This window comes from Crocuta crocuta, unplaced genomic scaffold (genome assembly GCF_008692635.1).
Source record: "Crocuta crocuta isolate KB4526 unplaced genomic scaffold, BGI_CrCroc_1.0 scaffold59, whole genome shotgun sequence".
NCBI classification, from domain to species: domain Eukaryota; kingdom Metazoa; phylum Chordata; class Mammalia; order Carnivora; family Hyaenidae; genus Crocuta; species Crocuta crocuta.
The window spans coordinates 3327773-3353006 of NW_027551578.1; the positions used below are offsets into that span (position 1 = coordinate 3327773).

At 46.2% G+C, this 25234-nt stretch overlaps 1 protein-coding gene across 4 annotated transcripts in view; it reads right to left on the reverse strand.

The window, feature by feature from the left end:
- Nucleotides 1–8055: 8055 nt before the first annotated feature.
- The window catches only part of SIPA1L2 (signal induced proliferation associated 1 like 2), a 177764-nt gene continuing 160585 nt past the window's right edge, over nucleotides 8056–25234 (reverse strand). For 2 of the 4 annotated variants that reach the window (XM_077751638.1, XM_077751639.1), the window contains exons 18-22: nucleotides 24558–24689; nucleotides 13206–13259; nucleotides 12462–12585; nucleotides 11433–11514; nucleotides 8056–8812 (exon numbers count right to left, since the gene is read on the reverse strand). In XM_077751638.1, the coding sequence (XP_077607764.1) occupies nucleotides 8666–8812; nucleotides 11433–11514; nucleotides 12462–12585; nucleotides 13206–13259; nucleotides 24558–24689 (539 nt within the window). In that variant the 3' untranslated portion in view covers nucleotides 8056–8665. The remainder of the gene's footprint in view (nucleotides 8813–11432; nucleotides 11515–12461; nucleotides 12586–13205; nucleotides 13260–24557; nucleotides 24690–25234) is intronic. The other 2 variants (XM_077751641.1, XM_077751640.1) reach the window with 2 other exon arrangements.

Here is a 25234-nt window from a genome sequence, read left to right on the forward strand (position 1 = left end):
CCACAGAACTCTCTTTATCTTCCCAAACTGAAACTCTGTCCCCATTAAATAACAGCTCCCCATTTCCCCTCCTCCACCGCTGGCAACCACCATTCTACTTTCTGCCTCTATTAATTTGACTACCCTAGAAACCTCCTGTACAGGGCATCATAGAGTATTTCTCCCCTTGTATCTGGTTTATTCTACTCAGCAAGATGTCCTCAAGCTTCCTCCGAGTGGTTGCAAGTGTCAGAATTTCCTTCCCTTTTAAGGTTGAATACAATTCCATGGTATGGGTAGATCACGTTTTGTTTATCCATCCGTCAGTGGATGCTTGGGTTATTTCTTTCTTTTGGCTATTGTCAATAATGCTGCGGTAAACATGGGTGTGCAAATATCTGGGCAAGTTCCTGCTTTCAGTTTTTTTGGGGTAATGACCAGAGGTGGAATTGCTGGGTCCTAGGGTCGTTCTATGTTTAATTTTTTAGGAACCGCCATGCTGTCTTCCACAGTGGCTGTGCCATTTTACATTCTCATCAACAACACCTGAGAGTTCCATTCTTCCCCATCGTCACCAACACTTGTTCTACATGTCCATTCTTTTATAATATAATTAATCACGAGGCATCACTCAGGAGGGAACAAGGCCATGCATGAAGCCTCAGAGAAGAATAAAGGCAACAGGTGTCTTATAAGAGTGAAGGGTTATTGTAGGAGAGTTCACTGAGTCAAATTTTCCAAGCAAGGGTGCTGAAAAGGGTCATTCGTATTGGCTCATACCTTTGTAAATAAAATGTGCATCTGTAAGTTTGATGTTCGCATTTGTTAATGTATTTATAAGGTAGCACAAAGTTCATGCACCCAAATTGATTCTTTGGACAAAAGAAGGTAGAATTCCTGTAGACGTCTTCCCACATCTGGCTACATTATTGGATAATATTTAAGCAATGTAATTTTGCATTTGGAAATCAGTCCTTGGCAGGAATAATCCTTAGACAAATAATGAGACAGTAGACAATTAGGGTAACCAAGTTTAGTTCAGTTTTACATTTCAGGGCAAATCACTTAAGAGGCTCTCATTTTGAAAGAACAGAACAAGATCTGTTAAATTAGGGTGAAACACTGGATTTCAGAGCTCAAAGTCGTGGAATTAGTATAAACAGCGTGGCCCCATAGAGCCAATCCTCTTTACCTGGGTCGCTATCAGGCCCCCATTTATGCCCTCCACTTTGAGCAGCCGTTCAGAGATGAAATAGTTTTAGGACAATGTTGAACAATGACCTTCAGATGGTTTAAGAGTAACAACAGGGGCACCTGGTGGCTCAGTGGGTCCAACTTCAGCTCAGGTCATGATCTCAAGGTTCTTGAGTTTGAGTCCCGCATTGGGCTCTGTGTTGACAGCTCAGAGCCTGGAGCCTGCTTCAGACTGTGTCTCCCCCCTCTCTCTACCTCTCCCCCACTTGAGCTCTATCTCTGTCTCTCTCAAAAATAAATAAACATTAAAAAAAAGAGTAACAACAAAATGGGATCACCTGGGTGTTCCGGTCAGTTGAGCCTCTGACTCTTGATTGTGGCTCAGGTTATGATCTCACTGTTTGTAGGTTCAAGCCCCAAGTGGGATTCTGCATGGACAGTGTGGAGCCTGCTTAGGATTCTCTCTCTCTCTCTCTCTCTCTCTCTCTCTCTCCCTATCTCTCAAAAATAAAGAAGCTTAAAAATAAAAGGTAACAACAGAATAGAATTAAGTAGGAGTTGAGGGGCTAAACCCACTGGCTCCAGTGCCCTGCTTTGGTTAGGTACTGCCTCCTCCCTGCATAGATAGTGCTATTTGGGTTCTCAAGGACTTAAAGGGCTATAGAATGCCCAGCCCTGGAATTCTACAGTCACGTAAGTGGGGACTGTGAGTGTCAGCCTGCTGTTTGGCAAGCTCTCAGCCCAGATGGGGTTCAGTAATGACTTCTACAAGGTGTTTAATCGGATCCTAGAAGAGCACAGGACTGCCATGTTTAATTATTTCAGTTTAATGGAGCATTCAGCTAGGTCCTGCTTGGTTTGGTACCACTGATCATGGTTGCGGAGAAGAGGGCCATGGACCCAGACGCCCCGGCCCTGTTTCTGTTACGCACGGTGACAGAGGAGACTGCCGGGGTCTGAAATCTCCATCTGCAGATGTGTATTTATAGGCATTCTCTCTGAGCCAGTGCCAATTCAGTTGAGGCAGATAATTTACTGAAATGCTAGGACTGTGAATCCCCCTTGAGCACACAGACTCCATCATGATTTCACCCCATAGGAGGAGCCTGGGACAGCAGCTGATATTCAAACAATAAAGTCCCCAGTGCCTAGCAGTCTGATCGATGGGCATTGATGCCCAGGATATTGGTCTCTAACCCTTAATTTTGTTCTTTAATAACTCGGCTATAGTTTAGCAGCCAAAGGACATTTGCATGTCAAGGGAGTTGATTATTTTTTATTTGCACTTCTTAAAACCAACTGCTCTGTCTGCACATTTTAGGCAGGTCTCTGATATTAGGGATGAAAAACAGAGGCTGGTGTATTTCAGAATCTGCAAATGCTAATAGCTCTTCCCAAACATCATTCTTAAGGATTTAAGAGGGCAGTGCCTTTTCTGATATTAAGATAAACTGGAAGGGGCTTAAAGGATTTTTTAAGGTAACTTAAAGGTCCCCGCATCTTGTATGTTAAAAAGCAAGAATGTCACCTTTGGGGGCGGTGATTGAAGCCTTTGATGAAATTCATGAGGAGACTTCTTTGCGCTTAAGCTTTTGTCTAATTCCTATTGTTGAAAGTCAAGAAGGTTGGTCTTTGGGTTAATTTGGAGGTCACAGGTCAGAAACCTAACACATGCCTTCCATTTGGGCAGGTTTCTTACCATTTTCCATCCCATGGAGCACAAACAAACGCATTTACCTCCCACCTGCCTCGAAGCAGGTGTTGAATGAAACACAGTCAACTCGACTTACTTTCTTTTACGCTAGTAAGTAGCAGGTGTGAACTGTGTACACCGCGTCTAGGGGATGGTTTTGAAATTTTAAGCGCCAGAGCCACAAACCCTCACGTGAACTGGAACTTACCCTTACCAGTAATTCCGAGGAGCAAAGCAGCTATAAAAATCTTTCCATTTCCTCCTGTCTCTCTCCACTCCCCAACTTAGCAATTCTGAGGGGCACATTGGCTTGACCTCTGAGCGTCTGTGGTGGTTTAATAATCTCCAGAAGATGGGGCTCAAGGGCTGGGCCTTTCCTCTTACAAAGGTTGGCCCAAATGCATTTCATGGTGACTACAGTGGTGAGGAGGATGACCACAAAGATGGTGGCTCATTTCTAGTGACATGCCTTCTACCTGGTTGGAAACAAACATGGGGTTGACTCTTCAAGGGGCTGTGTTCACAGTTTCTCCAAAACTAGGGAATTCACCAGCTAGTGCATCTCACTCTAAATTTTATTTTTTTAACAGAGAGACAGATCATGAGTAGGGGAGGGACAGAGAGAGAGGGAGACACAGAATCTGAACCAGGCTCCAGGCTCTGAGCTGTCAGCACAGGGCCCCACACGGGGCTCAAACCCACGGATCGTGAGATCATGACCTGAACTGAAGTCAGATGCTTAACCGACTGAGCCACCCAGGCACCCCTAACTCTAAACTTCAATTCCAGGTTTCTCACGCTAATATATTACACAAGGAGCAAGTCATTTTAATATTCTGGTATTCCACTATGGACCGGTTCTAGTTCTTTGTGAAAAAAAAAAATCTATTGAGAGCATTATTCTTACTGTTTTTTACAGATAGCTCTTTGGCTCTGCAGACAAGAAGCTATGGCTTATGGCTTTATGAATTTGATGAAGACTTTGGTTGGTATATAATCACTTTCTACATTTAATGGGCTAGCAGAACAACAGACTGCTGGCATTTCAAAAGATGAATTTGGGGACATCGAGGGTGGCTCAGTCCATTAAGCGTCTGACTCTTGATTTCGGCTCAGGTCATGATCTCATGGTTCGTGAGTTCGAGCCCTGCATCTGGCTCCATGATAACAGTTTGCAGACCCTTGGGATTTTCTCTCTCCCTCTCTCTCTCTGCCCAGCCTCTGTTTGCTCTCTCTCTCTCTCAAAATAAATAAATAAACTTAAAAACAAAAGATAATTGTGGTATCAGCAAAGGCAGGACTGGTATTATGCCCCTACCAAATTTCACTTGTATTTTTAAAAAGTCCTTTTAAATGTTTATTTATTTTTCAGAGAGAGAAAGACAGAATGTAATCAGGAGAAGGGCAGAGAGAGAAGACACAGAATCTGAAGCAGGCCCCAGGCTCCAAGCTGTCAGCACAGAGCCGGAGGCGGGGCTCGAACTCATGACCTGTGAGGTGAAGTCAGACGCTTAACCGACTGGGCCACCCAGGCACCCCTAACTTGTATTTTAAACATTTTTTTAAATGTTTTTTATTGATTTCTGAGAGAGAGAGAGACAGCGTGAGCAGGGAAGGGTCAGAGAGAGAGGGAGACACAGAATCTGAAGCAGGCTCCAGGCTCTGAGCTAGCTGTCAGCACAGAGCCCGACACAGGGCTCGAACCCACAGACTGTGAGATCATGACCTGAGCCGGAGTTGGACGCCAAACCAATTGAGCCACCGAGGCGCCACCCCTAACTTGTGTTTTTAATGATAAACCTGTTCCTTGATATAGAGACCAGCAGGATAAAAGCTTCTAATACACAAATTAACTCTGTCACATAGCAGACTGGCCTCAATACATAATAGATCAGTCCATATGGTTAGGAAAAAAAAACCCTACTGGATATTAATTATTCCAAAGCAAAAATAATTTAGTGGATATATTCCAATATTTAATTGGCTTGTACTTGGTGATGTTACAGAAAGTCAACGTGTTTCATTGGTAAAGGGTACATTTTGTAACTGATAGTGTTCATTAGGATGCCAAGTTGCACAAAGCCACATGTACTATGGGAGCTTGGCTGTTGACTGGGAACACCCCCTTGAAAAAGTTTAACGGGTCCAAATCATTTTGGCCATGTTCTTTGGCATGGACCTTCAGAGGCCGACGTGAGGGACGATTCAATCTTTTGCCAGTATAGACCGAGACGTACTTCTTCAAAATACACCATCTGGGTTTGTCCGCAGGTACCCTGTAGGAAGGTGGGGCTGCTCTCCATTCAGCTAGGTTTTGGTCAGATTCCTTTATTTTCTCTAAACGAGGTCAACGTTTCTTCTGCTTCTTGCCCTTTAGAGCACACGCACCCACCGCTGGTCATGATGCTCTCAGGCCCTTGCCGTGGACCACCAGCTGGTAACCTTTTATTAAAGGCTGGACATATTTTTGGAAAATTCTCTGATGAACATGGGAGTTCATCCTTTCTTCCAAAGTTTAGAGCTTATCCCTAAATCGAAGCTTTCGCTCTTGTCTCTAACTCATCAGCAAGCAGTTCCACGGGTTCTGTCTTTCACGTGTGACCCCTAATTTTCTCTGCCTTTCCTGCCTCCCTGTAACCTATGCCCCACCACCTCTCACCTGGACTGGTCTCTCTTTTCTACTCTCTTATACGGGTTGGCCAGCTAGGCTGGTGGGTGACCTGAAAGCTCAGTGGCATGGATTTTCCAGCTCTCAAGGGTAATCAGAATTTAAAAATATGACAGACCTTGATTCCCAGACCCTAAAATATTTACTACATGCCCCACACAGAAGTTTGCAGGTGCCCTGCCCTAGGTGATCCCTTCTCCTTTAGAAGTCTGAATAGTCTTTTAAAATATAAGGGGCGCCTGGGTGGCTCAGCTGATTGAACATCCGACTCTTTATTCTGACTCAGGTCATGATCCCATGGTTCTGGGATCAAGTCCTGCCTCGGGCTCTGCACGGACAGCATGGAGCCTATTTGGGATTCTTTCTTCCTCTCTCTGCCCCTCCCTCGCTTGCATGTTTCTCTCCCCCAGAATAAATAAACTGAAATAAAATACAGATCTTATTTTGCTCCCTTCCTGCTTCAACAGCTTCCTTTTTGACCCAGAACAAAATCCAGACTCTACCATGGCCTCTAGTTCTTTAATGATCTGGCTTTTACCTTTCTTTCCAACGTGTCCCTATCACCTTCCACTTATTTTCCATGCATCTTTCTACGGCCTCAGGGCCCTTGAGCTCCATGACCCCCTGGCCTTCCCTGTTCCCCCAGCTTTTCATTCCACCTTCAAATTCTCCCATTCACGGGGGTGTCCCCTGAGCAGTAGGTCTTAATTCCTGATTTGTGCAGAGGGAATGCATATAATAATTACCCCACAGGCTGCTATGTAGACATCAGAGGGCCAGAACAGTGCTGGCACAAAGCACCCATTCACACGATGCCAGTTGTTATAACGATTATTTAAGGAAGCCATTCCAGGCACTCTGTATTTTGATTGCTGACATTTTGAAATAACCTTAGGTCCGTGCCCCCATATAAGATTGCATGCTCCATGAAGATAGGTCCCGCTTGGTCTTCACCCGCGTTGTTTGGCCCTGGCACACAGGGACAGGAAAGGAAGGGAGGGGGCAGGGAAGATCTCTCTCTGGCCCATAACGTTCCCAACTCCCTGAAAAACTGCATCCACTGCATTTTGGAAGTGTGCCTGTATCTTTCACAGGGCGGCTTCAAGAAACAGCACTATGAAGCCTGCTGCTACATCGGGTATAGGAAACGTTAAGAATATTCACAGCACACCACGCAGGTGAAGCCCGGGAGAAGCACCCCTTTTAGGGTAAATTCTAGAAATCACTTTCCCTCCCTTAAATCCTTCGTATCATTTTTGTTCTCAGAAGGTTAAGCACTTTGTACCTTCCCGAGGTTCCCTTTACACTTTGGGCCACATTCTGTGTCTTCTTTGTCCTACATTGGCCTCAAATTTATAGTGTACCTCTCCCTGATTATTTTTCAAATTCCTGCTATTTTACTGTATGTGTTTTCTTGTAAGCAACACCAAACTCCCGGCTGGGGTAACTCATTCAACTGGAGCCTCTGTTTACTGCGCTGTAAAATGGGAATCCTGCTGCCAAAAAGTGCAGAGAAGAGTGTGTGGAATACAGCAGCTATTAACACCAGTTACTTATTATTATTATCACTTTTTAAGTTTTATTTATGTTTATTTTTGAGAGAGAGAGAGAGAGACAGACAAAGAGAGACAGGGGTGAGTGGGAGAGGGGCAGAGAAGGAGACCGAATCCAAAGCAGGCTCCAGGCTCTGAGCTGTCAGCACAGAGCCCGACACGGGGCTCAAGCTCACAAACCAAGAGATCATGACCTGAGCAGAAGTCGGACACTTAACCGACTGAGCCACCTGGGCATCCCTAGTGACTCTTTATTTTAAATGAGCGTGGGATCCCGGAAGAAGAAGATGAAGCAGGATTCAACACAGATGAAGATGCCAAATGACCCAACACAAATTCACATATGCTCAAATTCTCGACGCACCGACGATAAAAACCTGCATTCACCCGACGACGCCGTTGCTTAGGTGGACTCTTTTGAACATTTATTAAAAAAGCAAAACGTATGTTCATCTCAAATAGAACAGTTAAAAATGGTAAAGCAATACAAACACCTTGTTACTAGCAGCATCCAGTTGTTAGAAATTCCCGCCCTGCTCTTCAGTCTGTTCTGGGCAAGCTCCCCTTCCCAGAGCCTGCTGCTGCCTACGCCTCCCTCATCATAGTGCAGGTCAAACCAAAGTTTATAAAATTAACAATTTAAGGTTAAATAAGCTTAAATAAGGGCGTTAAATACAAGACACTTCATCAAAGCTTCTGTACAAAGATAAACAAGTTTGGCATTGTATACACGTGATTCGGCTGGCTCCCGCGGCCGGGAGGTTCTAGAACGGAAGCAGGCATACTCTTCTGCAGCAGAGCAGTAACTATACACAGTGAACTAAGAGCTGAAGGGACCGCTCACTGAGCCATATACAAGGCATATGTATCTTTTTGTGTTTTCCTTAAATCAGAACACCGTTAATCTTCAGGCACCGTTTGCTCCTGCAAATAAATAAGGCTCTAAAGGAACTGCATACAAACTAGTGTTAAAGATATCAGTGCTTCTTTTATTTCCCCACGCGGCTTCTCCCAGCTATTTACTATGCCTCTTTCTTATTGCTATGGTAATGTGGCTAAGAAATAAAACTACTGTACATCCAAAAAAATAGAGCACCTTTAACATTAAAGTATATGTCTGATTATTTGTCTCCGGGTTTATTTTACAATACGAAAGCCCAAACTACGGTCAGTTGCTTTTAACATCTCTACCGGGTCACCTGATACAGAGAGAGTCGAGCCCCCCTCTCCCTCCCGTTGAGGTACGCCCGCGCCAGAGCACCAAGGTAGTGGAGTCCGACAGAAAGAGGTCCGGACCGACGCCAGGGTTTACATTCATCTCGACACCGGGAGTTACATTCATCTTCACACGGCTTCGCTCATCCTCTCTTGCTGTCACGCGAGATGGCTTCCGGGAAAGAGTCGCCTCCCTGCCCTGCGGGGGGGTAATGGTGCTGGACGGGGTGGAAACGGCAAAAAAAACCACAAACATCTACGATTGGCTGCAAGCACACTGAACGACCACGCGTTTGCGGGCTCCCGGGGGTGGGGGAGCCGGGGCCCCTCCCGGAGGCTCCCCCGGGGCGGGCGAGGGCCGGGTTAAGACTTCTTGTCTATGGTGTTGAAGAACCACTCGGTGAACTTCCGCAGCTGCGCGGTGGCCGTCTGGGACTCCTCCTGCAGCCTCATGTTGTCTTGACGCAGGTGCTGCACTTCCGCCTGGAGGACCGCCTTGTCCTGCTTCTCCTGGGAAGGGGGCACACAGACGGCGTCACGCACGCGTGCGACACACTCCCGCTTCCTACGCTGCGCTGCTAGAACGTTCCCCACCACACAAGCCCAGTGCTGACAGAGCTTTCTAATAAAGTCAGTCCTCAGGACTCCGTCCTAAGCTTTCCTGCTACCGTGCATGTCCGTGCCCTTCAGAGCTTGCCACTAAAAACCGCGTGAACGTGATCAAGACTTTGCAAAAGAACCGCATCTGGGGTTTCCAAGGCGCACTAACCAAAAAGGTTGTTACTGAGTTTCAGTTCTGAATGAGGAATGGAGGTCTTGCCCCAAACCGATAAAGGGGTCACTGTCAGATTGTAACAATCGACATTTTTTTTAAAAAACGGGATCTGACTTGACTGCTAAATCCAGTGGGCATCACCCCAGCACTGGGGTGGGTGCTCTCGCGGGGTGACCTGGGGCTGTGGGTCTTCCCGAGACTCTTCGGTCCGCCGTTGGTATGTCGCCCACCTCCCTCGAGGTGCCCCCGGATGCTCCCAATACCAGCTGCGTCACCGATAAAAGACACCAGTCCCACAAGGAGGCTTGGGTGTCATCTGAGGACCGAGCTCAGTACTCTCTCTGCCCTGACTTTCCTTTGTCATGTGGCGGTCCCCATCACCAGGACCCGCAACCCAGTGTGGCTGAGGGCGTTTGCATGCCTGCTGCCACTCAATGGCTGGCTTCTCTGAGACCCCTTGGCCCCTTTCAGCGTGCCCCACCGATCTGGTATTCTGCATGGGAACCTTTGAAACTCTCAACCTCTTCCCCGAATTTCCTTCATCCTCAGGACTCTGGACGAATCCCTACTCTCTCCTGAAGAAACGGCATCCCTGGCTGCTTATTAAGGGAGGAAGAGGGTGTCTGCCTACAGCCGGGAGACTCGGGGCCTGGAGGTCTGGCAAAAGGCTTGTTGCTCAGTGCCCAAGGAGCTTCTTCCTAAAACTTCAGCTCTTCTGAGAAGCAGGACATCACGTTACAGGACCCATCACCCTGGCTCACTGCAATGATCTTCTCTGTCTCCAGTTCCTCTCCTCACTGATGGAAGATTCTAGAATGTGGTTGGCGTTTCCTCTCTCCCCTACCACTTGTCATGCGGGTTGATGATTCTAAATCCAATCTCTCCCTTACTTCTTCTCTGTGATCTGGAAACCCACCCCTCTCAGCCTCTGCTCCCATGGCCACATCCTATAACCTTGCTGTTAACCATAAACCACATAGCTTCCTAGATGTTCTGTCATCCCATGTCCTGACCACCACCTCTTGTTCTTCTAGAGTCATCTCTCCAGTATCCACTCTGCCAATAATTATCTAATGCATCAGTCTTACCTTATTCTCACTGTCCCGTGCCGTGACAGTAAATCTCCTTTCCCAGGTTACACGCTACGTCCCTGAGACTAGTCCCATGCTGTACCTGCAGGGGAAATTTCTCGCTCCTTGTGTTGCCTTTCTGTCTAAACTCTCAAACTGGTTACATTCGACTTTCCAATTATCTCACACCTGCAGCTGGAGGTAGGGTGATGTCCTGGCTTGCTTGGACATTTCCAGTTCTAACTCTGAAAGTTCTGTGCCCTGAACCTCCTCACCCAAGGCAAACTGGACATCTGGTCACCCACGCTGGAGAGAAGCACCCAACTTGGCCAACAAATAATGCAGAAGCTTTAATTAGGGCTGCAAATTCAAGTGTATCTTTAGCCTTGCTTGGCAATCCAATCAAGCGTACCCAGTGAACTTACTCACTATCCTGTGCCTTACTCTGACCTCACACCCTCCTACTACTTCCCACCACCACTCACTCTCAGCTCACGACTGGAAAAAAGAAACCATTAGAGGGGAACTCTGTCAACCTATGTCTGACTCCGTGTGCACGAATGTATATTTGCGCATGTGGGAGTGCACACTCAAACACACACACTCAACTCTGGTCACTGCGCATGAACTGTCCCCACCCCGAATCAAGGCCAGCCTTGGCTCTGTGCACTAGATCAGGGCACGACCCTCTTCTGCTTCCCCCTACTATGACTTCCTTCCCAACTGGATCCCTCCATCAACCCTGACACCAGCTGTAATCTCTCCCTTCCTCGACAAACAAAATAACAAAATGCTTCCTGTGCCACGTTCCCAGCTCCACCATCACCCTTCCGCTGCCACATTCTGTTAACTTCTTTTGGGGACTGACCATGCACATGTTGGTATGTAGGGTAGAAGTTATGAGGTTCATGTAGCTGACTCAGCGGGAATAGGATGGTGTGGGGGGAACAGGCTTTTAAGCAGCAACTAACTCCCCTTAGGTCAGCTCATAATCAGTTGGTACAATGAACCACGGAACCAAAAAACACCAGGCTCCAAAGACTGGGCATCCAGAGGGCTCACCCTCATTTGGTCATCTTTATTGCAATTCTTGCCTCCCCTTACAGTGATATCTATGATAAGCTGGAGGCCAGAAAACAGAATTAGACCTCACGAGTCTCTGTTTCAATGGAATGTTGGTTTTGACTAGGGCAGTGATCTTTCCTGAGTGTCTCCATTTTCATTTCTACTGGCTAGACTGTGCAAGACAAGGGTTTCGGTTACGGATTCCAGTAGATCCCTTTACCTTCCGAAGGTCCGTCTGCAGTTGTCGAAGAATCAACTCCAGCTGATTGACTTTACCGGTCAGCGTTGATGGAGACCGCTCCCTAGGGAAGAAGGATGGGCTCAGGAAGACTCAAGGGCACTAGAGTTCAGATGTTGCATTTGGTGTTTTTGTTGGTAATGTTCTCCCTCAAAAAATCATTTCATGTGCTTAGAGCCCAGTGAGGAAATAAAATTACATCACATTTGGAAAGTGAGCATATCGCTGCTTTGGGTGGAGAATTCCTTCTGGGTCTCTCTTAATTTTAAAAAGGGGATTCAGAATCTGTGGGCGTAGATGTTAGTGAAAAAAAAAAAGCCAAAAGTTAAATGATCTAAATCAGTTTAGCCAACTGAGACTAGGTAGACCAGAATGAAGTCCTGGGAACCAAATATAGATTCCATTTCCCCAATTTGTTCTTGTCTGTCAAGAAAATATCATGAAGCTCATACCAAGATGAATGGGCAAGTTAATGGTAACACAAGTTCATAGGAAAGTTCGAATTAGGTAAAGAACATATATATTCTGTGGGTGATAAACTTGTCAAGAACATAGAGGAAAGCGATGGTTCATTCACATCAGAGGACAAAGGCATGAGGCCAGGTCAAGGACCAGGATTCTGGGGGGACACGTGCCCTTGGTAGGCCCATGTGTGCAGCCCGGCATCGGGAGACGGGTCAGCAAGGTCCTCGTCTGGTGCCGTGGCAGCAATTAACAGACGCTGAGGCTGGCCCACACCCTCCCTGCCTCTGTCAGGAAGCCTCATCACCACGGGCATGGGGTGACGTATCTTAGCAGGCAGAAGCCGCCCACAGGGCGGAGCAGTTAATGCAACCAAGAGCCAGTCACCCCAGCAGGGCAGGGAGCCCGGTTGGCCCTACTCAGTCCCATATCTGGATCCTGAAAGACCAGGGGAACACAGAGCAGAAATGGTCTCCTACGGCTTCACTGAACCCCTGATACTCATGGGCCTGGGGGGCGAAGGGGGAGGGTCCGCGGAGGCTCACATACCCAGTTGGGTCCATGAAATCTTTGCTGCTGCCTGGGTCTACACATAACGCTGGTTCCTGTGCGCCTTCCAGGTCCTGCCCATGCTGCATATCTGTCAGGGTGCAGAAGGATGCCACTCTCTGGTCTGAGAAGGACACACACACACACACACACACACACACATACACACACACACACACACAAGAAAGTTCAGTCAAGCTGCAGGGCAATGTTTCTTATGTTTCTTTGTGGATGTGAATTTAGTCACTAACCTCGCCACGCCCCCCTCCCCCGACCCCAGTCAGCCATGGTTTACACAAAACAAAGAAAAACAAACTCAGGCAAACTGCTGACAATCAGAAAGCATCAGGATTGGCTGTCCTTGGGGGCTGTATGGCATGCGCACATCACAGCTGTGGGGACAATTAGCAGATCCTCGATTTGCTAGAGCCAATTTGCTTTCTTCCTTCCACATTCCAAGAAATGCCAAAGCTGCCGGCTGTGTATGGAATGGCTGCGCACGGAATAATGGCGTCCTCGTCGTCGTCACGTGATGACTTGGCTGATGAACAGAACCCAGGAGATGCACCTCTCCTCAAGCCGTCCCCAGACCAGGGAGCATGAGACACAGCAGCAGCTAGGACCCACGTCCCCTGTGCGTGCCAACCCTCCGAGCTCAGATAACCATGCAGACGTGCAGACACGTGAAAAATAAAGAAAAGGTTACAGAACATCAAGAGCCCGCGGTCAGCCCCAGACAATCACCTAGATAGGATGCATGGTGACAGAGCAGCCCCAGTTCTTCATCTGAGTCAAGACCTGAAATAAGATTTAGAATTTCCTATCAACAGTGGTATCTCTACGCACCTGAAGGCCTCTGAGGGCCACACAAGACTCAAATACTGGGGTCATGTATGGCCTGTGCATGTGTGTGCGCATGTGTCTGTGTGCACGTGGACTTGTTGTGCCCAACAAGGAGTAGTCCTTGACCTCCAATAACATGCGATGGCAAACAATGAGGTTCAGTATGTCACGTGTGATGGTCCTGGCTGGACACACACTGTTGTGTATGATGAAGAGAAGCGGGGTGCCTCCTGCGTGCAAATCCGATGGTAAGAATCTGTGACCACTTGGGAAGTGCTTAAATGGCCCACTCTACAAACATAAAATAGTGGTGGGGTGGGGAGGGAGATTAACTACATAATCTTTCTAGAAACCCTCAGGGGAAGACGCGAGGGGCACAGGCTTCCCAGCAGCCGACACAATGGCTTTTCTCAGCATGGGGCCATTTCTGTTCTTGGCACCTGTAACCTCACACGTGGTGTTTGCAGAGCCGGGCAGGAAAGGGCAGGTAATAGTCTTTGGAATGGGCACCAGACTAGCCCAGCTCTGGGGGCTGGACGCTGACCCAAGAGCATTGATCGGTCCAGAAATGCTGCATGCCAAGCAGGAAAAAGTCCTGTGCTTGAACAAGGTGGAGGTGAGAAGCAGGAGGCTATCTAATTATCCACTTCCCACATTCCCTGGTGTGTCCCTTTCCTTGGTGCTTGAGCACACACATATGCGTCTACAGCTGGAGTCCAAGGAAGACAGCGGGTGTATTAGTGCTGTGGTGTCTTTTTCATATGATTTGATTAATGGCTGAGAAATTGCACTCGGGTGGCGTGTCAGGGGTGCTCTGTTCTTAATTTATCCCACCCTGTCTCCCTCCGGCTGCTGGACGAGCCTCCTAATGAGGCTACCTGCCTGTCTGGTTTATGGAGGGTCTTGTACTTCCTGTTAATTAAAAACGATGGTGGAGGATGCCCGGGCCCACAAAGGAAAAGTGAGCAGGATCGCCACGGGCACTGTGCTGGAAGCAGCCGGCGGGGGCCCGGGCCTCCTGGAAGTGGTGCCGAGGATGCAGAGCTCTCTGGCCACGCATCCCGCTTCCCCACGTCCGGTTTCCCTACACCCATGGTAGGTACGCAGGTGTCCTTCAACGGACGTTTCTGTAAAGCTTTCAGGTTGTCCTCCACACTTCATATCTACAAGATGAATTTGCTGGAACTATGAGTTCCTGAGAGAGTCACGTTCCCAGGCTGGTACTGACTAGGAGGGTTGATGCATATGATGAGATAACGTGTAATTTAATTAAGATTAACAGCACAATCTGGGTATTGCCTACTTTTATACATGACAGGGTGCAGTAGCAGAGATGGGGGCAGGGATGATGGGGCATACTGGCGGGGGTGAGCAGCTCCAGGGGTGGGGTGGGGAGGGTCTGGGCGGCTGTCACATCCCAGATGACCCTCTGTCCTGTGATGATCCCAAATAAGGGAACACCTCATATTTAAAAAAAAAACATCAAGGGCAGATATATTTTGATTCTCCAGTACGTTTACTGACAAACAAAGAATGTGAAAACAGATAAAGAATTTATTTTTCTTACTCTTTAGAAGAGTTCCACTGACTCATCCCCATTTTAGGCAAACCTGTGATAATTCGGTTAGTTTCCATCTTTCTTAATATATTTGAGTCGATGGTCAATCCGAAATATCTGGATGAAAATGTCTTAGCTTGCTTCCTCTATTTTTATTGTAATTGATAAAATATCCCCATATTTGCAAAAACAGGACTTGCTGCTGGCAGTCATTCAGATATTCCTTGGGGAGAAGCAAGGTCCTAGTGGTCAGGAGGCAGAAGCCAAAAAGGGATGTCGTTTCACAAAGAGGGTTTCACTGTGGATCCGAAAAGCTGGTAGGTTGAAATCCAAACAGAACGCTGCTTGATGAAGTCCAGACACTGAACTACTCTGTAAAGGAGCTAACCGCAGTGAGAGTTTCCAGTGGGAGCTTTATTCTTCCACAGCTTCTTTCTGTGATGATAAATATTCAGTAACCAAGCAATTACGGACATTGAACCCAACGGCACAGACCAGACTGTAAGAAGTCAGGCACGGGAGTACGAACTTCATGTAAATGGTGAGCGCAGCAGATACAGTCAGCACAATCCACACACGCAGGCTGTTTCTCCTTTTCCTTCCTGTTCTCTGTGCAAGAACATCTGGCTAAATGGGGGNGGGGGGGGGAGGACACTGGGCACAGACGGCTTCCACATGGAATGGTCCATCCCTTTAAATAATCTTGGAAAGACCTTATTTCAGTATAGTTTCTTGTGAGCACATTTGGCACCGAAAAAGAGGATGAATAGTCAGCAAGATATTCCACATCCATCCGGAGCTGAGATGGCAAAACAGTCGCCTGCAAATAACTCCCATGACCCAGACGGGCTGCCTGCAGCAGCATTTAGGGGACAGTAAGGCCAAGCCTGCATCAGGGAGGGAGGAGTGCTCTGATCCTCTGATCGATTAGTCATGTCTGCTGAGGGCAAGAACTAGGAGAAGATACATGCGTGGGATACAGATCACACAGGACTTGCAAGTGGGAGGCTCAATTCAACTAAACCTATTTCCACAAACAAAGCTCTTCTAACACGTCTTTGCTGTAACTACAAATCACAGCAAAGCTGGGGCTAGGCAGGTACATGTAGGAAATTAGGGGACCATGTTTATCAGATCGTAGAAGCTGCCTTAACCTGCCACCAGGAAAGAAGAAGAAAAGAAAGTTGCCCTGCACTTACACCATAAATACTCTGGCCTTGGCATTTTGCAGCCTGTTCATGAATGCTGGAAGATCACGGTCTAGAGTCTACCTCTGAGTGATGAACAAAGAAAAGTGTGGGAGTTATTCTCCATTTAAGATACAGATATTGTTGTTGGCCTGAAACAACTCCTTACTTTTTTTTTTTTTAAATTTTTTAACTTCTATTGTTGAGAGACATAAACCAATCATGAGCACCGGAGGGGCAGAGAGAGAGGGAGACACAGAATCCGAAGCAGGCTCCAGGCTCTGAGCTAGCTGTCAGCACAGAGCCCGATGCGGGGCTCGAACCCAGACTGAGAGATCATGACCTGAGCCAAAGTTGGACACTTAACCGAATGAGCCACCCAGGTGCCCCAACAACTCCTTACTTTTAAGATCGTTTAAGTCGATTTACTAACATTAAGTAAACTGCATTTTTCATCTAAGTAGCAGTCATGTTTCTTTGCCAGTTGTTAACGAATTATGTTACCTCAGGAGTAATGAAATATGTCACATTTTGTTTACACCTATACCCCCCCATAGTGTTCAAATATCAGTAACTTAAACTACTTTATCAAGTTTAAGCTGCAGCTTCAGAACGAAAACAGTTCTCATTATAAAAATTTATGCTTATTCTCTGTTTAAAAACCAAGGGCATATGGAGCATATGCTCCATAAGCTTGTATTTTTTCGAAAAATACATTTACGTGAAATATTTCACTCCCACAGTGATACAGGAGCTGTTGACTCTGCAGGTGTCCTGTGTACACTCACAGGTGCACATACAGCCATGTGCCCATAGGAAGATGGCGGCTCTCACCACCAACAGCAAAGGCTGACATCCAGAGGGGGGTAAAGTCTGGCCTGTTGATGGTGTGTGGGACATGGAAATCCAGAGTCTCCTGTCATTCATTGGTAATTTCACCTTTTAAAGCCTGTTTTCATTTAAAACATTATCTGTTCAGCACACACTTAAGAACATACAAATTGACTACTCTTGGGGAGCCTGGGTGGCTCAGTCAGTTAAGCATCCGACTTTGGCTCAGGCCATGATCTCACGGTTCCTGGGTTCGGGCCCTGTGTCAGGCTCTGTGCTGACAGCTAGCTCAGAGCCTGGAGCTGTTTCAGATTCTGTACCTCCCTCTCTCTCTGACCCTCCCCTGCTCATGCTGTCTCTCTCTCTCTCAGAAATAAATAAAACATTAAAAAAAATTAAAACAAATTGACCGCTCTTGATATTTTGGTAAATGAGACCTATTTTAAATTCTAATACTTTCGAAGAGACCCCACTTCCCTTCCCCTGCTTCACTGCTGGACCCATAGCCAGGTCTTCCGGGTTTTCTTACTTGCCCACACTTGAGGGGGTGGTGAGATCTAGTCTCTGTATTACTTGGCGCACCTGCACCTTACATTATTCCAGCTAATAAAGGAATGATGCCAACAAGGGTGGTAAGTGATGATCTTACCCGTATTATACAGAGTAGAAATTTCACTTACACATTCTGATGTGCAAAACACATGTTACCTCTAACCCCCAACAAACAAAAGGGCGACACACACTGAAACAAACTTGCACTATGACTGCACCGGTGTTTTGAACTTGACTGTGGCAGGAGGGCTGAGTGGGGAGCATGGGCTCAGTGCACCTGACCTCACCGGCCAAGGAAGGAGATGCCAAATTTTTGGTCTTACGGGTAGACTTTGGTTATCTATTTCTAGTAAGTGAGTTCTCAGCAGTTAGATTTCTGGTCAAAGGGTGGGTCCACTTTTTGGCTCAAGCTACATATTATCCTATTGCCTGGACAAGAAGATGGATCCTTTTATAATCTTTGTAACAATACCAGCTGTGAGTATTCTTCATCGCTTCCTGGACTGGTGGCCCCATTTTTCATCTTTGAAAGGTGTGAGCCGGTAGCCCATTATCAGTTTAAATTCACACGTGTGGTTCAACATTTTTCAAATCCTTATTATTTATTTTGTAATTCTACTTTTGTGGACTACGGGTCCATATGCCTTGATGGCTTGTTTATCAGGGATTTGGTGTTTTTTGCTGGCGAGGCCCCTCCATGCACTTGAGATGGCCTGGTTTTACCCATCACGCTTACCACAAATCCTCCCTCCCCCATATTCCCGTTTATCTCAATGTTCTCTTTCAAGTTCATAAAAATCTTAATGTTTCCATACTTTTATCTGGCCATATTATATTTTATATAGTCTCTCATTACCGATCATTAAAGCATTTCCTTGTTTCTAAAATGATAATCCTTCTTTACTGTTCCTAGAATTGATTTTTCTAAATCCTAAACCCAAGTGGAGTATATAAATTCCTTTCCCATTTAACTCTAAATCATATTCAGAGTTTTGATCTGTGCTCTTCCTTTTTCTCCAAAAGGCATTATTTCTATTTTTTTTTTTAAAAATCACTACTATGCTGTTTAATTATTACTGATTTACAGTAGACTTTTTTGTGGAGTATTTCCCATCTCTTTCCAACTGGACACAATTAAGCTCTTTAAGATATCCTTTAGATAGCTGAATTGAAATTGTACTAAATCCACAAATTAATTGAGGAAACGAATTGATTCATCATCTTTACTGGAAGCTTCCTATCCATTCTTATCCTTACATATATGAGGACTTTTCGGTTACTGACGTGCCCTTTGCTTTCTCGAATTATAACTCTAATGATGGCTTAATTTCCAAAGAATATAGAATTTGATCTTACAGATACATTGAAAGTACGCTTTGCTACTATTCCAGTGGAAGGGGGTCTGCAAACACGATTCTGTGCATGTGGCAGCCCGCGTGCTCAGGGGCGGAGTCTACCTCCCACCTCTGGAAGCTGGGCTGGCCCTGGGACGTGCTTTGACCAGTAGCATGTGGAGGTCACAGTGTTCTGGGCCCTCCAAGACCAGGCCTTGTGAGGTCATGTCACTTCTGCTTTTGCTCTCCTGACTGCATTCCTCGAGCCACAAGGGGAGAAGTTCAAGGACTCTGCTGGAGACAGGGGTCCAGCCAGAGCCCAGCCGGTCCAGCCACAGACACATGAGTGAGGTCACCTTTCATGCTCTAGTTCTAGCCACGCTGCAGCTGAAGACAGATGCATGAGCTGAAACCACAAGGAGCAGAAGGACCACTGGCCGAACCCAACCAGCACCCAGAATCACAAGACGTAATAAACCACTGTGTCCAGCCATACATTTGGGGGTGATTTTTATGCAGAAACAGATAACTGTAAAAATTAACAATGCTTTGAAACAAGGCTTGTGAGATAGGAAATATATTTTAACTTATGTTCCCTGGCCACTTTGTTTTCTAATCTTGGATAATTTCATTTTTAAAATTTGACTTATTTTTTATTTTTTTAGTTCAAGTATAATTAACATCCAGTGTTCTATTAGTTTTAGGCGTACAATATAATGGTTCCATAATTCTTTCCACTTCTCAGGGCTCATGAAGATAACTGCTCTTACTTGGAATAATTTCTTTTTCATCTTTCATATTTTCTAGATATGGAAGCGTATGTATAAATATATTTTCACCTCCAAAATGTATTCCTTTTTTCTCTGCAGTGCTTGTAGAAATGCCAAGTGCTTTGCCACATAATTGAAGGACATTGTCTCCAAGCATGATCTTATTTAGTTTCTGGACTGAAGGTACCTGCTTTCTATAAACAGTCTTCCATTAAGTATTATGTATCTCTTTGGAATAAAGCAGGTATTCTTTGTTAGGTTTTAAAGGTTATCTTTCAAATCTCAATTTTTATTAGAAATAGGTCCTAATTCTATTAGATATCCTCTTTTTGAAATATTGGTATGATAACTTGTAATTATTTCAGCTACTGTAACTTTTTATAATTAAAAGTTTTTCTTTTATTAAATTGGCTGAACTCTTGCCAATAACAATGAATAATCTCTTCAATCTCCTACTGAGTTTCATCTAAGCTTGACATCGCTATTAATGACTGAGATTGTCTTTTGATTTTCTTTTCTTGTGTGTTATCAGGAAAGAATCCTATTATGCAATTACTAGGCTGTTTCTGAATTTCAAGGAAAATTCATACAGGGACGTCATTATTCTTTGAAGCTTTGAAAACTCTAAATGTATTAGTTGCAGGTGACATTTGGAATTTGGGGATATTCTTAGATAACTTTTCAGTGTCCTCCTTTTGGGCCTTTTACAGTTTCTTAAGCTCCCTCCATTTTCTTGCAAGAAATATCCAATTATCTTATTCATCATATTTCTTCCTCTATAACCCTGACACTCACTAATAATTTTTTTATTTCTGTTATGTCTGGGCAAATACTAATTTATCTTCCTATTTCTAATCTTGTTTCTTTGTACTTTCCATTTTTTATCAAATGTATGTGGCTTTAACAATATTCAAAGAAAATTAATTATTGATTTTATTTATAAACTGCACTGAAAATTCAGTTGTCAGTTTACAAAAAAAAAACTATTTGATTTCTTCCTTTGTTTGCTTTCACAGCTTTTGTAGAATCTTTCTGAAGTACAGTTAAGTTGGTTAATTTTCATGTTTCCCCCCCGCCCCCATCATTTAAATAAATGTTTCTGAAAACAGTGCATTTTTGTTTAAGGACTATTCTCTGGCTGCAGTCCAAAGACTTTAACAGGTAGCATCATTGCAACATCACTCACTAAAGAAGAAAAAAGTGGCCTCATAATCCTGAATTCTTCTAGAATGATTATTATGAATTACATCAAGAGTCTTTCCAAATGCTTAGAATTTGTTGTTTGTGTTTTGCTTCTATGTTTTCTTATTTATTCTATTTTCATTGCCTTGTGGTCAGAAATGTGGTATGGAAGCAGCACTCTCCACAATAGCTAAAACATGGAAAGAGCCTAAGTGTCCATCAACGGATGAATGGATCAAGAAGATGTGGTTTATCTATACCATGGAATACTACGTGGCAATGAGAAAGAATGAAATCTGGCCTTGTGTAGCAACGTGGATGGACCTTGAGGGTGTAATGCTGAGTGAAATAAGTCAGGTAGAAAAGGACAAATATACGTTTGCACGTATAGGAGGATTGGGAGGAACTTAACAGAGGACCATGGGGGAGAAGAAGGGGAGAAATGGTGGGGGAGAGGGAGGGAGGCAAACCATGAGAGACTCTTGAATGCTGAGAACAAACTGAGGACGCATGGGTGTGGGGGGTGAGGGGGGAGATGGGCATGGAGGAGGGCACTTGTGGGGATGAGCACCGGGTGTTATATGGAAACCAACTTGACAATAAACTATTTGTATAAAAAAAAATTTTTTTTCTTTAAAAAAAAAAAGGAAATGTGGTATGGAAACAATCCTCTTCGGAGAAGCCTCACTCACAGCCGCAGGGCATACGGTGTGTTCTGTGTATGAACAGAGTGTCCATATATCTCAGCAACCACGACTGGGGCAGAAATGTTGGTGCCTCCGCGGCATCCTTGGAATGGTTTGGTAAAAAATGTAAATTCTTACACTCCTGTATCCAGTGTCAAGTTCAGCTCTTCAACAATGTCAAATACATCATACGGCAAGTTTAGAACATAAATAGGTCGATCACGGTGGGGTAGGTATCTCTGTTTGCATGAATCACGTGTGGATTCTAGGAGGGTCATGGTATTAAACAGGCAGACACGCTACATTTTTTTTAAAGCCCGTTTTGAGACGTGTTAACTCCTCACATCCGTGTATGGGCCCAGCATTCTTCCAGAACAGTCTGAGCTCCGTAAGGCATTTTGAACTGCCTCTATTAGTCTGTAGCAATTAAACAGATGCATAGGGGATTTTTTGGACTATCTTTATCATGTTTAGTCTAGCTCAGAAATGGCTCTGGGAACTGGTACAAGAAAGATGGAGTAACAGGCAGGGCAAGTGGGTTATCTCGGTGAAGACATTTCTCTTTAAAGTGCTGAGGTGATGGATGACACCCACTCGCCACCATGCCAGTGCTGTCAGAGGGGAACTGACATGAGAGGATCTGATTAGCAAAAGTCTGGAGCCGCGGATTCCCAGCTCACTTCTCCAAAGCTGGCTATTGTCTCCAGGCGGTATGCTGTGGTACGCTGCCCTACAGTGGAACACTGAGAATTACCGTAATTTTGAAATGCCATTTGTGAATGTTTGGAAACTTTGGAAAGGTCAGATAACCAGTCCTCTCCTCTGGCAGGCAGAATCCCACATTCTTTCTGTTTGGCTCAGGTGCCAGTGCACGTGAGGTGCTGGCTATCTGGTGTTTCCATGTCATGCTTTTTCTCCTTTGTCTGTGGGCGCTGACTCCCACCTAGACTCTAACTTCAGCTCACAGCTACTCTCTGATGAACAGAACCGCAGAAGTGGGGGTTTAAGACTGTCCAAAGCCTTCCGTGTTTTTTGGCAAAGGCCTTCATCTTCTGGTCAAGAAGACTGAATGAAGCCTAATGCAAATAATCAGGTACTTCTGAGGATTACTGTCGAACATTCAGCATTGACATGAAGTGTGGTATTATGGTAGTCAAGGGACTTGTCCAAAGGCCCATAGCCCAGCAGTTGAGCTGTGCTTGTGACCAGAATCTCTTGACACTTTCGTTACTGGGACATGCACCATTTTGGTTTCTCCACTTCCTGCTCTTAGCCCCTCTCCTGAGAAGACCCATTTCATAGCAGTGATTTTATTCTCGAAAAGGTAGAAGGGAACCAAGCAAACATACAAATGGGGAGTGGCAAGTGGATACATAGATAAACTGGTAAATACTGTTTTACATCTGAAAAATGAACATAAAATGCAAAAGGATCTTCAGAGGTCAAAAACAATGCCTTGAGTTGGTTTAGCTAGAGTATCCTGAGCCTTCGATATCTATCTTCTGGTACTAGCTCTTCTCATTTAGTTATCTCTCCATGTGCTTGATAAATAAAGATAAGATAAATAAAACAAGCAGCCTTAGCTTGAGAAACTCATCACCTAGTAGGAAGATACAGATAAGTGAATAAAACCAGAATTCCGCGCGGTAAGTACCAGGCAAATATTTAGGCAGCAGAGACCGCCACGGTGGACAGAATAGATATTCTTATATTCTCCTGTGGCTAGTAAGACAGCACAGTGTGCAAAGAACATGCCACAGAAAATGCTGGCACCTGCTGCCTGGGCTGCTCTGGATAGAGGTAAAGACAGTGCTCCTGCCCTTTGGGGCTAGGTCGCATCTAGGTCAGTGTTGGAAGCACAGGAAGTAAGTGGGCCAAGGGCCTGGGGCTCTGTAACCAACTTGGGGCAATGTCAGGGAACCAGGGCTGCAGCATAGAATGGACGGGGCATTCTGACGTTTCCACATGGAATAAGCACGTCACAAGGCAGCGAACCCAAGACCCTCCCTCCTATTAAGGAAGAAGTAAGAGCCTGTTCATTGTGCACAAGTTTCCTGACAGAGTTTCTCTCTGCTTTTCTACTGGAGCTAAATGTCCTGGTGTCTGAACTAGCTTCCAAGTAGCCTTCCCCTTCCCCCTGTCACTCTGTATCCCCCCTCTCCGCCCCCCGCTATTTAGGACCAGAGGCACTGATCCCAATCATTTAGAGCAGATCCACTCGTTCAGAGTGAGGGGTGAGGGGCAAAGCAAGCAGCCACCCTCGCCTTGGGCAGCAGCCTGACTTCACAGTGAACCTGGTCACTCCTGGAAAGGAACCTGCTTTTATGTCCTGAAGCCTGGACATGCCGTGGATGATGGGGGCCAAGCTACCAGAGACCGAGCAGGTGAGTGGACGGGGAGAGGGAGAGACGAGATGGGCTGCTGGGGCGGCTGCAGTCTACCCCCGTCCACTCGCCTGTGGGGACGGCCACACATAGACTTCCACCAGGATTCTCACACAGGTCCCTCCTCCCCGGTCACTTCTACCAGTCACCCCAGGAGCAGCTGTCATCATAGAAGGACAGCACCAGCAAATGGCAGAAGTCACAATCCTGGGTCACGGGAGCAGTGTCTAACTTCTGAAATTCCCATGGGTGAGGCAGCTGGAAGGGCGCTCAGAGATGGGCGTGCGCGCACGGGCTACCCCCCAGGGGCACTAGGCAAGGACAGCTGCGGGCTGGGGTCGGGCATGTCACACTGCGCATGCACCAAGTCACCAGACTCCTCAAGCGATGCCCGACCCACCGAACCAGGCAGCTTGGGCCTCCGGAGGCGTCTTCCTCACGACGCTCGCAGGAAAGAAACAATTTGTGTCCTACAGATCCACCTCCACGGGTCAGGTCAGAAAAGAGGTCAGAGAGGGGAAGTGACTCGTCCCAGGTCAGAGCTGGCCCCCGATCTGGATTTGCGGTTTGGGATCCTTCGCCCAGTGCTCATTTCGTGACATGGCACGGGCTCCGTGAGGAACTGTCCTTAGTCACAGCTCAGGCCTTCCCCTGCTCGTTTTCAACCACAAAGACGCGCAAAGCATCCACAACGTTAACCCAGACAACCCAAAATACAGACGCGTGCCCCATGTTGCCGCCCCAGGCCCTGGAGGCCCTGAGTCTTTACCTTCGAATGCCCGTGCAGCATCCACGAGGTGGGACCAATCTAAACCCGTGGCTGTGTCCGGGAGGGGCATCAGGCCAGGATCTGCGCACTTGGACTTATCCGATAAGGACCCATCGGAGAACCAGAACTCATCTAAACAGGAACAAAACCAGAGCGTCAGTCGGAGGGCAGTGCAGGGCCTGGGAGGCCCCTCCGAGGGGCCAAGGGGCTTCTTCCAACGGACCTCTGGCCCCTGGGACAAAAGGAGACGGTGTGCTGCAGTTACCCCAAAAACACACAGCTGGAAAAATGGGGGTCTGTGGAAAAGCCATGACCTACAGGCTCCCTCAGAGGTCGGCCAGCGATGGCCCAGGGTGGAAGGGGTTTTAGAACGGGTCGATTCTGGTGGTACAGTATCACAACCTCATGGTTTTCTTCCAGGGCAGGCTTGCTTTCCCCAAGGGCAGCCATCCGAGTCGGACTATCTGCAGGATCAATCCCTGCTTTCTTCAGGGGTCACTCCCCACACTGCGAGTGCTGCAAGCTTCTACTGTAAACAAGGTCTGGCACAATCTCTCTCTAGCCTGATGGTTTAACAAGCTTCCTGAAGAACGCAGTTATGTAAGCTGAGCACCACAAGTTCAAGATGCCCCAGGTATCAGTTCATTATAAAATAGGAAGATGAACCAGGAAGAGAA